The 16,833-nt window shown below is 46.9% G+C and overlaps 2 protein-coding genes across 2 annotated transcripts in view; one reads left to right on the top strand and one right to left on the bottom strand.

Annotated features, from left to right (window-relative positions):
* The window catches only part of FLVCR2 (feline leukemia virus subgroup C cellular receptor family, member 2), a 121,402-nt gene extending 116,232 nt beyond the window's left edge, over nucleotides 1-5,170 (top strand). Inside the window, exons 8-10 of the mRNA XM_006865603.1 lie at nucleotides 767-878; nucleotides 1,443-1,498; nucleotides 5,102-5,170. Coding sequence (XP_006865665.1) covers nucleotides 767-878; nucleotides 1,443-1,498; nucleotides 5,102-5,170 — 237 coding nt within the window. The remainder of the gene's footprint in view (nucleotides 1-766; nucleotides 879-1,442; nucleotides 1,499-5,101) is intronic.
* Nucleotides 5,171-9,640: 4,470 nt separating this feature from the next.
* LOC102823095 (chromosome unknown open reading frame, human C14orf1) lies at nucleotides 9,641-16,752 on the bottom strand. The gene is made up of 4 exons (XM_006865512.1): nucleotides 16,589-16,752; nucleotides 13,759-13,849; nucleotides 9,883-10,001; nucleotides 9,641-9,763 (listed from the first exon to the last, which is right to left on the bottom strand). The coding sequence occupies exons 1-4, from the start codon at nucleotides 16,719-16,721 to the stop codon at nucleotides 9,684-9,686; spliced, it is 423 nt and encodes a 140-aa protein (XP_006865574.1). The 5' UTR covers nucleotides 16,722-16,752; the 3' UTR covers nucleotides 9,641-9,683.
* Between the last annotated feature and the right edge of the window lie 81 nt (nucleotides 16,753-16,833).

Raw genomic sequence — 16,833 nt, 5'->3', positions numbered from 1 at the left:
CTTCTTGAGAAATTTCAAGATGCCACTGTTGGTCGTTTTGACGTAACTTAGGGTTTAATTTTTGGCTTATTTCCTTTTTTGTCTGCTTGTCCCTCTCTACAGTCCCCGTTCAGGCCTTTTTTCTAGTTGTAAACAGTTCAGGGCAGGTTGTGGCCATTTGGTTTTAAGTGGAAACTGTCTCCTTAAATTTCGAAGAGATCTGTGCGCATGTGTAGTAGAACCCTCCAAGGGTAGGGCTGGGGTGCCCACTAGCTCAGGCACCCCTATAGTCACCAGAATGGAGGTGTGCAGACAGCAAGAGACCAATGAACAGCTACCAAAAGAAAAGAATGTCCACACCTTTATCTCTGCAGTTCTGCCAGGTGTCTGTGGCTGCTCCAATCCTTCCCCCACTTGGTCTCATCCAAGATGGTGGCTCCTGGAGTACCTGACCATCCCGGACTAGAAAGCAATGGATTTCTTGTTTCTGCCACAAATTCCCCAGCTGTAAGCCCTTCAACCTTCTATATATTCCTTTATATGTGGTTCAGAGTTCTGGGACCATCCCCTGAGCCTGCTTGGTCGGGTATTCTGTTTTGTTGCTGGCGGAGCTCTTTACTGCACTTCCATCCAATCCACCATCTTGTTTGGTCTCCCCAGGTAGGCTCTTATTTCACATTTGGCCTGGCTTGGCTGGCACAAGCCTTGTATTATAGCAGTTCAGTGACCCTCATGAACTACTTGGATGGACCCTTGTTTCCAGTCTTTCTTCCTCATGCCTTTTCAGATATTTGGGATCATATTCACCATCTCCCAAGGCCAGATTATCGACAACTATGGAACCATGCCAGGGAACATCTTCCTATGCGTGTTCCTCCTGCTTGGAGTAGCTCTTACTGGTGAGTTGGCTTCTGATGGCAACAAGGAAACCTAGGCTTCTTATGGGCAGGCTGCTGGCAATTGGAGACTCCAGTGTCCTGGTCAGTTGTACAGATGGGGGATACATGTGGGGGGACAGAGGGGAGAACTTGTTAGGAAATCTATTTAGGAGGGAGGCATAGACTTGGGATGAGTATGGGTTTTGGAGCCCAAAGGCCCAAGTTTAATTTCCAGACTGTAATGTGACCTATAGAGTCATTTGATGCAGGTCAACTGATCAACCTCTGAGAAGTGTCCGTTTCCTTATCTATGAAATGGAAATTGTGAAGATTAGAGCAATATGTGCAAAGCACCTGGCAAGTATAAATGATCCCTAAACAAGAGCCAATGGCATTCTTGCTTTCTGCCTGCCAAGATTAGCAATGATCAGGTTGGCTGATGGTGCCCCAGGTCCCTTGAGTATCTTAAGCAGGTTTGGGATACCTGTAGCCCTTAGGAAAAAGAGAGCTCCCTTTTTAGGATGAACTTGATTTGCTTGATGCCTCTGTCTTTGTTGCTCTTTCTTTTTCATCTTTGAACCTCAGCATTCATCAGGGCAGATCTCCGGAGGCAGAAAGCAAACAAAGAAACACCTGAGAATGTGAGTATGTGAGGTATGAGGGACTGAGATCTGGGGCTTAGACTTTTCATGAGGATGTGGCAACATGGGAGGAAGTAGGGGGGCATCCCACAGTGGATTGCTTTCTGTGGTGACTATTAGAGCAACTCTCACAAGTTTCCTCTTGGAATTGCTGCCCTTCTCGGGCTCTTCTCTGGCTTCCGTACCTGGTGAGAAAGAGCAGCAGAGCCTACCCCCTCCTGCCTCCCCTGTGGGTACCACTGTTGTCCCAGTCTGCTGAGCAGCACCCACCCCTTGGGTCCTGAGCCAAGCCCTGAGGTCCATGACTGGGGAGGAAAGGTAGAGGTTTGATCACTCTACCCCGCTGGCAGAAGGGGACAGGACCAGGAGTTTGGTCTATAACAGAAAACTCGTTCCATCTCTTCTCATCATCTGGGAACCATTTTGACCAAAATGTTAAGTATCAAATCTAAGAGAATAAAAGGAAATCTGAGGAGGAGTAAAAGTAGAAGATTTCTTAAAACAAACCCCCAAATTAATCTTTTACATGTTCTTTGTAGAAAAACCACAAAGTACAGAAAAGTATACAGAAATTTAAAAAAAAAAAAAATCACCCTCTAATTCCATCATCTAAAGATAAGGTGCGGTTGTTTTCTGCATTTATTATGCATGTCTGTAAGGGTTGCCAGGAGTGGCAACGAGTAACAACATATCTACATAATATATGTTGTTGTTTGCTGTAGAGTCGGCTCCAACCCATAGCGATCCTGTATAGAGTTTCCAAGGAGCTGCTGGTGAGCTTGAACCACCGACTTTGCAGTTCAAATGGCTTTGCAGTCTGACGCATTAGCCCATAGCGCCACACCAGGACTCCATACATATATATATCCAAATACATGTATGCACATATATACATATATTATTGTTAAGTGCCGTTGAGGTGGTTCTGACTCATAGCAACCCTGTGTAGGGTTTCCAAGGATCAGCTGGTGAGTTTGAACCACTGACCTTGACCTTGTGATTCAAACCCACCTTGTAGTCGAATGCTTGGCACTATAGAGTAAGTACTGGACGCTAACTAAAAGGTTGGAGGTTCAAACCCACCACTCCTTGGAAACCCTATACAAGGTCGTTATGCTTTGGAACCTACTTAATGGCACTTAACAACAACAATATACATGTGTATTGTTGTGTTGTCAAGTTGGTTTCCATGCACAGCGACACATATAGGGTTTCCAAGGCAATCAATCTCTACAGGGGCAGCAAGTCTCATCTTTCTCCAGCCATATATAAATATATACATACAATTTGCTAAACAAAAATTGAATCCTACTCTGTTATTATCTTAAAATACTATGAACATTTTACCATGTCACTAGTATTTGACAACCTACTTTGATGACTGCTCCAAAAAAACCTCACAAAAAACCCCTAACGTACTGTCATGAAGTGGATTCTGACTCATAGCAACCCTGTATAGGGTTTCCGAGGCTGTAAATCTCTACAGGGACTCCTGGTGTGGCACTGTAGGATCAGCACAACCACAAGGTCGGCAGTTCAAACCCACCAGCTGCTTCTCAGAAACCTGATACAGGGTTATTCTGAGTAGGAGTTGACTTGACGTATGGCGCTTCACAACAAATCTTTATGAGAGCAAATCTTTTTCCCCGAGAGTGGCTGATGGGTTTTAACTGCTGACCTTGATGATTGTAGTGTTCCATTAGATGGATAAATGTGACTCGATCAATCATTTTACTGTTCATGGGCATTCAGAATGTTTCCAATTGTTAGAAACAATATCGTGAGCAATCTCTTAGAAGAAATCATGTTTACACGTGGTATTTCCTTGAGAAATGATCAGTAGTCAGTCATGCACATTTTTGAGAGTGTTAATGTGTATTACTGAAACTCTCCTCTCGAAAGGTACTACTGCAGATGCTACCTAGTTAGACTGCTACCATCAGTGTATACACGCGCCAACACTGAGAGCAATTGTTTGAAAAACTTTTGCCTATATTCTAAGGCAAAAATGGGACCTGGAAGACATGGGTTGACTGGGAGACAATAATCTTCAGTTCTTCACTCTTTGTTTTCTGGTATTACAGGTAGTTGTGTGGGAAGGAGTCCAGGTCAGGAAATTCACTGGGGAGGTTGGGAAGGCTGTACAGCAGGTGTGAAATTCTCTAGAATGTGTGAGGTCCCTGACCTGGACACTGTGGAGGTAGGCTTTCACCTGTGCCATGTCTAAGTGGGAGAAGGCGCTGGTAGTTAAACAGGGTAGATTTCTGGTGAGGTCTCAATTTTCAATGTAATGTGTATTACATCAGGTGACATGAGGTTTTGCTTTGTAATTTGTTTACTTTGGCAGATATAGACAAGAAAAGAAAAATGACTTGTAATCCTACCACCTAGAGACGACCTAGTAGCATTTTGCTGTTTTCCCGTGTTTTTTTTTTTTTTTTTTTTTGCTATATGGTATGCCTTTGCATATTTGGTTTTCTACCCTTCTTGGCAACTTCATGTGGCTTGACAAACTTTCTACAACATGACATTTTACTCGTCTCTTGTTCACATATAGATATTTCCATCTCCTCTTGTTCAATTTTTAGGTTGTTCAAATATTTCATTACTACATATAGTCCAAGGATGAAATCCTTATCCTTGCAGCCAGACCCTTGTTCACATGGACCAGGTTGGACAAGGTTGGAGGTGTGGTCGATTTCCTTGGGTGTGGGATTTTGGAAATTGCACTGAGATAGGAATGGAAGACTTCCAGGAATGGTGCTTCATTGTCTGTGCTCCTGGAGCTCGCCATGCTGTTTGGAAGGGTGTGTGGAAACTTGGTGTCAAGGGGAGGGTCTACTCTGCTCTCTCAGAGTCATGCTGGACTGACACCAGAGTGAAGCTGAGGCTGCTTTTCACAACAGCAGACAAATGCCCAAGTTGGCAGTATGTCCCTAGCGCCCCCAGGATAATTTCCATATTTGGTTCCACACTCCCCTGACAAGTGTGACTCAGAACGTTCCCTGTAAACTAACCCTGAACCACCCCTTCCCAAGAAATCCAAAGTGCAGCTGAGCCTATGAATGAAGGGTCTTCTTCCTAGGAACAAAAGTTGATATATGTAACTAGGTATCCTTTTTTAAAAAAATCACCTTTGTTGTATCTATGCACATTACCATATTACTCATCCTGGGGGCTGCTCCACGTAAAATGATTCTTCAGCAGTCGCAGATGACGCGCTTTGGACGGCTATTGGATGATTGGTCCAGACGTGTTCTAGGCTGTCTGATTAGGGAGGGAGTGGGCTTTGTTGTATCAATCCTGAGAGGAAACCTGGTACAGTGGATCTGACTGGGAAGGTTTGGGGACAGTGGTATCACAGAAAACGGGCATTTTACATTCATGACACCGTGTGTTATATGTGTAGATGTAGGGGGCTGTCTGTGCTTATTCAAGGGTTCAGTTGCTGCTTTGTGTGTCCTTCATTCTTTCTTGAGAATGCTGATTGGCCGCTGTCTCCTGTATTGCTTACTGTTGTGAGACACTGAGGGCCAGTGACTCGGCCAGGATGGAGTCTGGGCCTTTTGACCCTAAAGGGTACCTGCTTGTTTTTCCTTGTAGAAACCCCAGGAGGAGGAGGAGAGCAATGCCAGCAAAGTGCCAGCCATCGTATCTGAAGAGCGTTTCTGAGCAGACAGTGATGGCCACTCAGGGAACACAGAGACCACACCCTCACCTCACCACCCAACGCCGCTTCACTTTGCTGGAGCATCTTGTGGAAGGAACCAGCTGGGATATTTGTGGCTTGGACAGTGATGCCTTTGCCTCCCAGAGCTCCTCCAGAGCTTGGACGGTTTACTTGGGAAAATTGTACCATTTCATCAAATTTAGATTTGGTTCCCACCCCGCCCCACTTTGGGTTATGGTAGCTGGTGTTAGAAGAGGCTGGTGGAGAATACGGGAGTCAAAATCCTGACTTGGTCCCTTGCCTTTCCTCTTCAGCTCCATCCCTCGTGGAGAAAGTCTAAAAATTATCACAGGAAGAATACTTATTCAGGGTCTCACTCTTTCTAGTGCCTTAAGATCCTCACAGGAAACTCAGTTCTAAAGAGTGATATCTAATGTGACTGAAGTCATTCTTGGGTCACCAGAGCAGCTGCTAGGGTTCTGGGGGACGGAAAACACAAGAGAACAACTCCTTCGGAACTCTTGGGCCTAGATTCTCTTGGCCTAATGTTGGGGTATGTTTCTAAACCCTCTTTCCTCAGAGCTGATCAAACCAAACATCAATAAACTTGACCAAACTTGGATATGGCCTTGAAGAAGAAATTAATTTGGGAGGGTTAAGTGCCTGCAATAGTCTCTGGGTGGCACAAATAGCTAAGTGCTTGAATACTAGCCAGAAGGTTGGCAGTTCAAATCCACGGAGGTGCCTGAGAAGATAAGCTTGGCCATCAGCTTCTGGAAGGTCGCAGTCTTGAAAACTCTGTGACATTGTACTCTGCACACATGGGGTCACTGTTGTCATCGATTCAAGTGACAGCTAACAATACGTGCCCAGTGTATACAGTGCTGGGGCTGAGTGTGTGTTTGTGGAGTCCCAGATTAGGGAATGGGGAGGTTCTTTTTTGTTGTTTACAAAAGTTTTGCTTGGGGACTTGTGTGTATGTGCTATAGTTAGCCCTGATACCTCAGCCCAAGTGAGAAACCCCAGCCCATGTACTCTCACCAGTACTGAAATCCAGTCTTGGTTTGTTCCACTCTGAGAGGGCAGGAAGAGCAGAAACGGTAAATGAACGTTGGCATGGGGATGAATTAAGTCTACCCTACTTCTGGGTTTCTGGGTGGGGGCAAGATCTGCGCACTCAGCCCCCCTTTATCCCCCCCCCCCAGCAATAAACTTCATCAGATAATCTAACTTTAAAGAGACTTCCTCTAAACCAATTCAAGCTGGCTTCTATTCCTGCTTCGCAGGCTGCTGTCCTCACGGCCCTCCATAATTTCTCCAGAGAATAGCAGAGCAGGTGGGCACCTTGAGCAGCTGCCATTGTGGCCACTCTGCCGCTTTGCTGAAGCCACTGCCCTGGCCTTAGCCCCTCTTGTGTTAGCTGCAGTGCTGGGGTGCTTAGGCTACGGCCCCTGAGGGGAGCCAGATCTGTGTGCATGCGTGGAGACATGGGAGTTCCACTGTAGCACGGTAGGATAAGCACTGGACTGCAAACTGAAAGGTCAGTGATTCAAACCCACCAGTTACTCCTCAGAAATCCTGTACAGGACCGCTGAGTCAGAAGAATCAGCTTATCTGCACTTAACCGCATGTAGACAGGAGCAGTGAACCGGGGACACATGTCCCGGATGCAGTAAAAGGAGTTCCCACTCTTGGTGAGGGACCGATTGGGGGTGCGAGAAGGGTGGAGAGGTGTCCCGGTTCTCATTACGAGAACAGTGCTTACTCTTGAAACCTTCATAATGGATTAACAAAATGTTTACCAAATCAGTTGCCTTATTCTGAAATCATCATTTGTATTTTCTATTTGTAATGCCAGACATTTTAAGGCAATAAAAGATTCTCGGAGTGGGAATTTGGTAGTCCCCATGCTGAGTCAGAACCGACTCAAAGGCACATTAACAATGAGATGATTACACATTTCTCCAGACTCAGTTGCTTTAGTGTTAGAGGGCTGACTGGAAGCCAGGGCTAGAAGAGGGGCTTCTGGGGCCTTGCACAGAGGAGGGTCTCCCGTTTCTATAGATGTTACCATCCCAGAGAGTGAGGTTTTTGAAGACAAGGCTGTGCAAGTTAGTCTGCCTTCACAGGAATTGCAGCTCCGTGCCCAGGATGTGACACTGACTGCTCGCTCTCCAAACTGCATTGTTGTTTCTGGCTCGACCTCAAAGGTGGGCTGAAGTGTTTGTTCTATGATCACACCAACCAGACACTGGCTCTGACCAAAGTCCCAAGCTTAAGCCCAGTAGCACCTGCAGTTCCACTTTGTTTTTCTTCTGGATTATCCCTTCCCAACCACACTCACTTTAGAGCTGGTACTTGGATGCTACCAGCTTTCTGTACATTTCCTCACGGGACACACACTCTGCCTGTAACATGCTGGCACCATATCTGTTAGCAGTTCTTAGCTGGAAAGCCATTATGCTTCCACTTTAAGTCATCTGGGAAGGGAGCCAGGCCCGAGCTTTGAAGATGACTACCACTTCAAGTGTCTGTGATATATTTTACCTGCCTTAGCCTTTGGGATCTTGCCTTTACTTATCTGCAGCCCTATTTCTCACATATGCTTAAAGCACTCCACTCATCATTTATGTTTGTTTCTTCAGTGGCCTCAGGTGGACCTACACTGAGGCGTTCACTCTCTGTAGATCACTGCTACTCTTCGTTCCTTACAATAAGGAAAAGGCCGCTCCCACCACTGAGCCCTTGGAGGAGTGGTGTGTGGCTGTGAGGGCTGGAATTGCTGCAACCATGATCAGCGCCAAGAGGGAAGCCAAGCTGAGGATGAGGTCAACACAGAGAAGAGGACCGAGGCAAAAACAATGCCAAACAATGGGCGCTGGAGTCCTGAGCAAACCATTTCTGAAGTCTACAATCCTTTTAACGTAACACTTACGTGAGCCAATGTTATCCTTATTGTTTAAGCCAGCTTTGGGTACATTTTCACCTCAAGAGAACTGATACGGAATTCCCAACACACCTAAGTATAAACTCTAAGCTTCCTACCATGGCCTTACATGGCCCCTGCCTCCCTTTCTGACCTTATCGTTTACCCGTCATTCCCTGACTCTTTACCACACTGACCTAATGCTGCTCCTTGAGACAGAATGTTTCTACCTTCTAGTTGCTGCTTGCTCTGCCCCGTATCTTAGGACAGCTATCTCCTAGGTTTTCAAGTCTCAGTTCACATCCCACCTTGAGTGAGGCCTTTCCTGATGACCCAATCTCAGTTACACACCTGTCTTGTTCACAGTATCTTCTTTAGGGGTTTTAGCACTAAGAACATTGTTCTTTCATTTGTTGACTTCTTGGTTGTCTGTTTTCTTGACTGTAATGTATGGTCCCCAGGAACTGGGACATTGCTTATATTGTTTAGTGCTATAGCCCAAGTGTCTGGTGTGGACTGAATGTGCAGTAAATAAGCGAGTGATGAATGAGCTCTGAGTCTTGAGGCTGTGGGTGAGGGTGATGGCTCAGCCAGTGAGGAGACCTTCAGGGAGGCGTCTTCAGGGAACCGTTCACTCAGGTTTAGTGCTCCCCTTTTCCTGGACATGGCTGCTGTTTCTTCTGTTCTGCCTGATTCTGCGCTCTGCCTCTTCTTTCACTAGAATCTGTTTCTTCCCAAGAAGAAAACAAGAACTGGTACATAGAATCTTAAAGATGGTCAGAGAGGAGGAAGATAAGGCTCCAAACATCTGAGAAATAAGCAAGCGACACCAAGGAGCTGGAGACAGCCATTCTATTCACTCTGGTGTACCTGGGCAGGTAGAGAGCTGTGATTATCCTACTTTAGGGCTCAGAGGAGGCAGGGGGCTCTTTTCTTAGGGGAGGTCAAAGTACAATGGCCAATAAGAGGGTTTTTCTATTTATTACAAAATTCTTTACATAAATACAGCTGACCAGAAGGTCTAAAAATAGTCTCCTGACCCTGTCCACCTGTAGGAGAGCCATGGTCCTGTTCCCTCCCAGGGGAGCCCTTCCTAGATCCGCCCGGTCCTTAGATGGCGCAGATACCTGGGTCCAGCAGCAGCCACAAGTCCCAGGCTGGGAGGACGCCCCGTGATCACAGCTGCTCTGGGAGAGGCATCAGCGTTAGCTCTCCAGTTCACATGTATCCAGCACACAAGTCAAACCAAGGGACAGAAATCAAAGGAAAAACCAGAAAAGGTTGGAAAGGGAGCCAGGAAAAGGCTGCAATTATAAGGGTGGGGGAAGGTTACACTCTGAGGGGCTGGCAGTTTCCTGACCTGGAGGTATCGTGTTCACTTTAAATTGTCCAAACATATCATATGCTTTTTTTGTGTGTATGTTGTATTTTAAAAAAATTTTAAATGTGAAAAAAAAAAAAAAAAAGCTTAAAGCCTAGAAGTGGATAAAAGGGCCAATGAGAGGTCAAAAAGAACTAAAGGGCAAAGAGAAGGAAGGCGGGGACAGCAAAGGTGGAAGACGGTGAAGTCCTGGAGGGGGAGTGTGGCCTCAGTTTCTCTTCTTCTGTCTTGACACTGGCTCTGCTTCCAGGTACCGGAGCCCAAGCAGCATGCCTAGGATCGAGGAACCTTCAGGACAGAGAATGGGTTAGTGGTCCCCATTGCCGGGCTACTCTCCCGTTCCAGCCTGGCAGTGGGAGCTCCCGTGGGAGGGTTGAGGTTGGGGGCTGGTGGTTACGGATGCTTACTTGCCACCATCAGGGGTGCCAGGACACCAATCGTGGGAGCCGCTGTCCTGTATACAAACAACTCTGAGAGGAAATGGCCCAGGGCAAGAAGGAAGGTCCAGAGTGTGATGTGGTAGAGCCTACAAGGGGACAGACAGAAAGGGAACTGAGGTTCTGGCCTGTGCGCCATGAAGTAGGAAGAGTATCACTCTGACTTCGTACACATAAATAAGGCCCAGGATAGGAGGCTCATTCCTGCCACAGACCTGAGGAGCTGATCCTATCAAATGATTCCCAGTCAGGCAAAACTGAGGAGGCGCTCAATAGCTAAGCACTTGACTGCCAGGTTAGCAGTTCCAGCCCACTCAGAGGTAGGTGCCTTGGAAGACAGGTTTAGCAATCTGTTTCTGAAAGGTCAATGCCTTGACAATTCTATGTGGGGTCATCATAAGTCAGCATTAACGAACAATAAGGCAAAGTGAAGATTTCAGTCTGCTGAACGGAGAGGCTGGTCCAGGCATCCAGAGTGAACAATCCAGTCTTAATAAGGTGGAGGGCCCAACGCCCACACAGCAGATCTGGCTTATGGCAGTCTCAGGTGATGAGAGCACTTTTGGGTCAGCCACGCTCACACTTGCTTCTTTTCCAAATTGGCTGTCTCTGCAGTCAAAGCCTCCCTGGCAGGTGCCCGGCTGTGGGCTTGTCTGTGCTGGTGTGAGGGATGTCACAGAACCAAGGTCTGAACAGGGAGGCTTTTAGATGCTCCTGCATCGAAAGAACTGGCTGTTCTACTGTGACTTAGTCTGGGAAGGTGATCAGACAGAGGACATGGAGACAACCATGGGAAGAGAACTCGTCTCTCAGCTTTGACCATGGGTGGAGAAAATGGGCTACAGGAGGATCAAACACTCGGATTGCTAACACACACACATAGATGGTATTTTTAAAAAATTATAAAACATCTGTTGTTGTTGTTGTTATGTGCCGTGGAGTCAGTTCCAACTCATAGCAACCCTGTACAAGGTTTCCAAGGCTGTAAATCTTTACAGGAGCAGAAAGCCTCATCTTTCTCCCACGAACAGCTGGTAGTTTCGAACTGCTGATCGTGAGATTAGCAGCCTGAATGGTAACCACTACGCTACCAAAGCTCCTTATAAAACATTTAGAACCTATTGAAATGAGATAATCAACTAATAGTAATATCATGAACTCCTACGCAACCAATACCCAGCTCCACCACACCTTAGCATTTTAACGTATTTACTCTGGGTACTTTTTTCAAAGAAAGAAAATGCTACAGACAACAGATAAAACATCCTGTGTATCCCACCTTGATCCAGTTCTCTTTCCCTCCCCAGAGGTAAGAAATTATCTCAATTGACTTTCGTCATGCCTGGGTTTGCTTCAAAGGAACCCTGGTGGGGCGCCTGCTAACCAAAAGGTTGGCGGTTTGCACCCCATCAGCTGCTCTGTGGGAGAAAGATGGCAGTCAGTTTCTGTAACTATTACAGCCTTGGGAACCTCCTGGGGCTGTTCTGTCCTATCAGGCCACCATGAATCAGAACCACTCAATGGCAGTGGGTCAGGTCAGACGCCGGCTGTCATACGCTCAGTACATCTGTTTGCATGGGTGTGGATTCTGAGTTTCCAGCAGGAAGGGAAGAGGATCAGAGTACACAGATCAAAGTCCTAGGGTAGCAGAGAGCTGGAACTAGGAATGCAGCAGCTGTCCTGGGACAGGAGGAAATGGATGGATAATACGGGTATGGATCAGGCTGAGTTCTCTTTGCTGACTACCAAAGCACAACAAACCAAAGACAGAGCATGGCAAAGGTCACTCAAACGGTCAATGCCCTGTCTCTCCTAGGCACTCTGAGAGGTACAACAGACACGTGAGTCTCATTTCACAGATGAAGAAACGGCAGGTGTAACAGGAAGAGTAAGTAATAACACTGTTGCCATAAAACTAGCTACTGATAGAACAGAGACCTGTTTTCTTGTTTGATTCTTTAGTTTCCACTAAACCATACTGTTTCCAAAAATATATGTCAATCTAGGACAAGTAAACCACAGTTTCAAGTTCAAAGAAAACTGGAGAGATCTCAGAGCCAATAGTCCGCATCAAATCCCACTTGCATCAGTCTTCCTCAGCTTAAATGAACTGGGTCCCTGACATTCTGATGTGCCAAACAAGGAATCCCTAGGTACCAGGGCTGTTATGAGGAGACTTAATCAAGGTCACAGAGGTGGAACTCCTGGCATAAGAGCAGTTCTATAAAGAGTTGGCCCTCCTTCCCCCTCTAGATGCTATGAGCATGGAGTAAAGGTCTTTTAGTGTGAAGTGAAGTGAAGCTGGCTGGCACTGTGACCTGAGTTTCCACCATGACTGTGAGGGTGTCTGCTGGGAAGAATGCTTGAGCACCCCCCAGTGGCCAAAGGCAGTACTAAACCTTTACCCAGGCATCCTCTAGACCAGAGCCTAAGACCACCCGCAGCTGTATATTTTTTCCAAGGAGCAGCTGGTGAGCTTTAACCACCAACCTAGCAGTTCTGACACATTAGCCCACAGCGCCACACACCAGGACTCCGAGAGACGGTAGAGTTGAGAGTTAATCAACTACTGACTTGACTGGTGATGGTGGTGGTGATGTGCCTCCGAGTTGCTTCTGATTCACAGTGACCCTGGATAGGGTTTCTGAGGCTGCAAATCTCTACGGAAGCAGAAAGCCTCATCTTTTGCCCTTGGAACAGGTGGTAGATTTGAACTGCTGACTTTGTGGTCAGCAGCCCAGCTCGCCATCTACTAGACTAGCAGGGCTCCTTGCCTTGACTTGTGGGCCCCTCTTTTTCAGGGACTGTGGTTTATGTCCATTCCTGCTTATTCCTAAGGTGGAGGAGTGGGAACCAATAAAGGTGTGGATGGGTGGCCACTCTAAACAGTTAGTTGCCCCTTGGTACTCATGGGGGTTCGTTTCAGGACCCCCATGATACCAAAATGTGAGGATGCAAAATCCCTTATATAAAATGACACAGTATTTACACATAACCTACAGTTTACCTTAAATCATCTCTCAATTACATATAGTACCTAACACAGTGTAAGTAGCTCTTTATGATAGCTCTTAGCCTTGGAGGGATTGCTTCCCCTGGCACCCCACAACCCCAATATTTTCGAACCAAGGGCAGACTCCCTTATTCTACTTTAGTAGAAGAAAGCCTGGTCCTTTAGGAAACAGGAACTTTGGTGGTGCTGTATGATAAGCACTGGATGGGAAACCACAAGGTCAGCAGTTCAAACCCACCAGCTGCTCCTCAGTAGAAAGATGAGGCTGCCTGCTCTCCACAGATCTGTAATCTCGGAAACTAGGGTTGCTCTGGGTTGGAACTGACTCCATGGCAGTGAGTGGCCTGGTGTTTAGGAAAGAGATGGAGGCTGCAGGCACTGGGTTTTGCTCTGCACTGCCAGTTTGCTATGTCAGTTTTACAGATGTTTCAGACTTTAATGATGGTCTTTAATAACTATTACACTTTTAATAACTGTTAACTCCTTTTACAACCGGAACCTACTCACTTTCCATGATCCACATTCTAGGCTAATATGCAAAATGATTAATGGTTCATCAATGGTGGGGACAAGGAAATCTGGTAGCGTAGTGGTTACGAATCGGGCTGCTAACCTCAGGGTCATCAGTTCGAAACTACCAGCTGTTCCGCAGGAGAAAGATGAGGCTTTCTGCTCCCATAAAGATTTATAGCCTCGGAAACCCTCTACAGGGTCGCTATGAGTTGGAACCGACTCCCCAGCACATAACAACAACAACAAGGGTGGGGACAATGGGCATGCCTAGCACTGATTTCCAATGAGAGGGTGCTACAGCTCTTCCTCCCCTTACATACGTCTTATTGTGGATGTCGATGGCACAGAGGCAGCGAATCACGGATGAAAGCAGTGTCCAGATCCCAAAAGTCCGAGCTTGAAGACCATTCACTGTGGAGCAGAGAAAAGCAAGAGTGCTGAGAAGTGGCCAGCTGGGGTTCCCTCCAGGTTCCCCCTACTTCACTGGTGGTCTTGGTGGGTGGGGAGCTGGGCCTGAACTCCCTCTGGCTGGGATGTGCCGGTGCTAGATGGGATTTAGAAGGAATGGCAGAATGAGAAGCACTTAGCCCCTCGTCAAATGTGTGTAGTTCGGTAAAGTGTGCTAAGAGGAGAAATCCAACAAAGAGCCCTGGATTGATAGTGTTTCCCCTCTGCTGCCTGAAGCCAGTCTAGCTTGGCGGTAGCTCTGAGACTGTTTCCGGACAGGCTAAGGGGAGCAGTGCCGAGGTTGGGCTGTCAGCACAAGATGCCTAGGAGGAGTCCAGCAGACTTTCTAGGCGGATCCGGGAGAAAACACAGAGCTACTGGGGCCGACTGAGGTGTCCACATCTGGCCAGTAAGAGAACTACGTCTCCTGCGTCCAGATCTACATTATCTGAACAACGTCCAAACCAGATTGGTTTTCTGTGCAGATAGTAACGGAACAATGCTTTTAGTTGTTTGCCTGGGACATGTTGCTCTTTGTGTTGGTTCTGACACAGCTGTATCAAATAACTCATTCTGAAAGTATGGGTCATAGACTACCAAAATAGCGGTTCTTAATCCTAGTCATTAGAATCCACTGGAAGAATTTTATGAAACACCAAGAGCTGCCTAGCAAACCAATTAAACCATATTATTTTGAGGTAGGCCCTGGGTATAAATGTTTTCTAGGCAGCCCCCTGCCTGAGTGACTTAAATGTAGAGCCATTTATCTAAGACGTCTAACAAGTTGAAAATGCCCAAATGATGAAAACAAAGCTACCACTCTTTGCTGGTCTCCCAGGCAAGAGAATGTTCCAACTGAAACGCCTGTTTAGTTGGATTTTATGGACTTTCCCTTCTTTGGAATACCAGACAGCAATACCAGATTCTGTGCATATGGACGATCTAGCTTTTAGTCCTGAAGAGCCACACTCCTCATAAACCAATTTATCTTCTGATGAAAAGACTGAGCACATTTCTCGAGTTGGTGAAATACTGGAGAGGCGTATTTTGCCAGTCTTCCCCAGACTCCCACCCAAAAGCCCCTCAGAAGACAGGCCTGGCCATCTGTTTCCGAAAGGTCACAGTCTTGAAAACGCGATGGGGCAGCTCTACTCTGTGCACAAGGGACCACCATGAGTTGGAATGAGCTCGACAGTAACAATAACCCCCAGCTTGTGCACCCACTGAAATTCTGCAGTGTCCCAGAGCACTGGCCTGGTCAGTAGAGTCCATGAGAGAGAAGGCAGTCTCCACTTCTGGGACAGGCGCACACACCTTCTGCTCAGCTCCGTGCCCTTTAGCAAATCTTAGGACCTCTGGGCTTTCTGTCTCAGCTTGAAAATGCAAGGCTAGTTCAGAGAGCCCAGCATTTGTGACTGTCCAGGGCAGTGTTTGAGGCTGAGAAAATTCAAGTGTCCTGCCCACTTTTCCAGTTGCCTTGCTCTTAATGTGTAGGAGCTTGGTTCATAATGAGCCGTAGCCCACTTTGTTTCATTTTTACACCCAGATGTTGCAGAAAAATGGGCCAGGTCAGAGCCTGAATCTGGGTTAGCTACCCATGTGACAGAGCATTGTTAGCTGCTGGAAAACTACGCTGCAAGTCCAACTACCCCACATATGAATGCAGTGAAATCTGAAAACTCTCTCAGCAGAGAGGTTCAGAGAGCCGGCAAGCCCATCACGGATCTTCGATTGTGTCACAGTTTGGGATGACCTGGGTCTCATAGCTCTTCATCTGTAACAAGGAATGTAAACTAGGTCTGCCACAACCTGATTTCTGAAGAGGGCTTCATATGCATGTAAAAGAGTGACAAGGAATAAGGAAGCTGGAGAATTGGTGCATTTGAACTATGGGGTTGGCAAAGAATATTCAAAGTACCCTGGATGGCCAGAAAGAACCAACAAATCTGTCTTGGAAGAGATTCAGCCAGAATGCTCCTGAGAACTGAGGATGGCAAGACTAGGTCTCTCGTACTTTGGACATGTCATCAGGAGGGACCAGTCCCTAAGCACATCCTGCTTGGTAAAATAGTCAGCAAAAACCAAGACCTCAGTTAGGTGGACTGCCACAGTGAAAGGACTGGGCAGGGTTTAGTTCTGCTGTGCACAGGGTCAGAACTGACTTGATGGCACCTAACAACAAAGGTGGTAAAGTGGTTAAGAACTCAGCTGCTAACCGAAAGGTCGGGGGTTTGAAGCCAGCAGCAGCTTCTCAGGATGAGTCCGCGTCCATACAAACCACAGCTTTGGAACCCTCTGGGGGCAGTTCTACTTTGTCCTAGAGGGATCGACTCGATAGCAGTAGGTTTGGTGGTATGGCTTTTAGTGAGGTATTAAGTTTCACCAATGAACAGCTCCTTCCCTGTTCTTACAGTACTTTCTATACTGACGAATCTCTCAGGCTGGCATAAAATGAATGAAAAGATAATCAGATAAGCTGGGGATGGGGGAAAAGGCCATATGCTATCCACTCCAGTGGTTCTCAAAGGCTAGATTAGGCAGCCTCAGAACCACCTGAAGCTTTTAAAAACCACATTCTTGGGTCCTGCTTAAGGGTGAAGGGTTTAGTAGGCAGGCCGGAGGGGGAAATGCCACCTGCGTTTTGTTTGCTTATTAAGTTTTCGGGTATGGTCACTTCAGTGATGCTGTCCTCTGACTTCTTACCAAGGTCTGGCTTGCCAGTGTAGAGTTTTTCATAGAGAAAGGTGTGGTCTCGGAAGCTCTGCAGTGTGTTCCCAGCAGCTATAATGGACACCATCACCAGCCAGCTGCGTAACACATTCAGGAAACGGCCCATGACTCTCCTCCACTCTCACAGGGCTTTCTGCCTTGGAAATAAAGGCCGAGGGCGTGAGATGGTAAGCTTCAGTCTATTGCAACCCTAAGCCCTGTCAGCTCTGGGACTGACC

Source organism: Chrysochloris asiatica, unplaced genomic scaffold (assembly GCF_000296735.1).
Source record: "Chrysochloris asiatica unplaced genomic scaffold, ChrAsi1.0 scaffold00079, whole genome shotgun sequence".
In the NCBI taxonomy this organism is placed as follows: domain Eukaryota; kingdom Metazoa; phylum Chordata; class Mammalia; order Afrosoricida; family Chrysochloridae; genus Chrysochloris; species Chrysochloris asiatica.
This window is presented reverse-complemented; position numbering and strand designations above follow the sequence as displayed.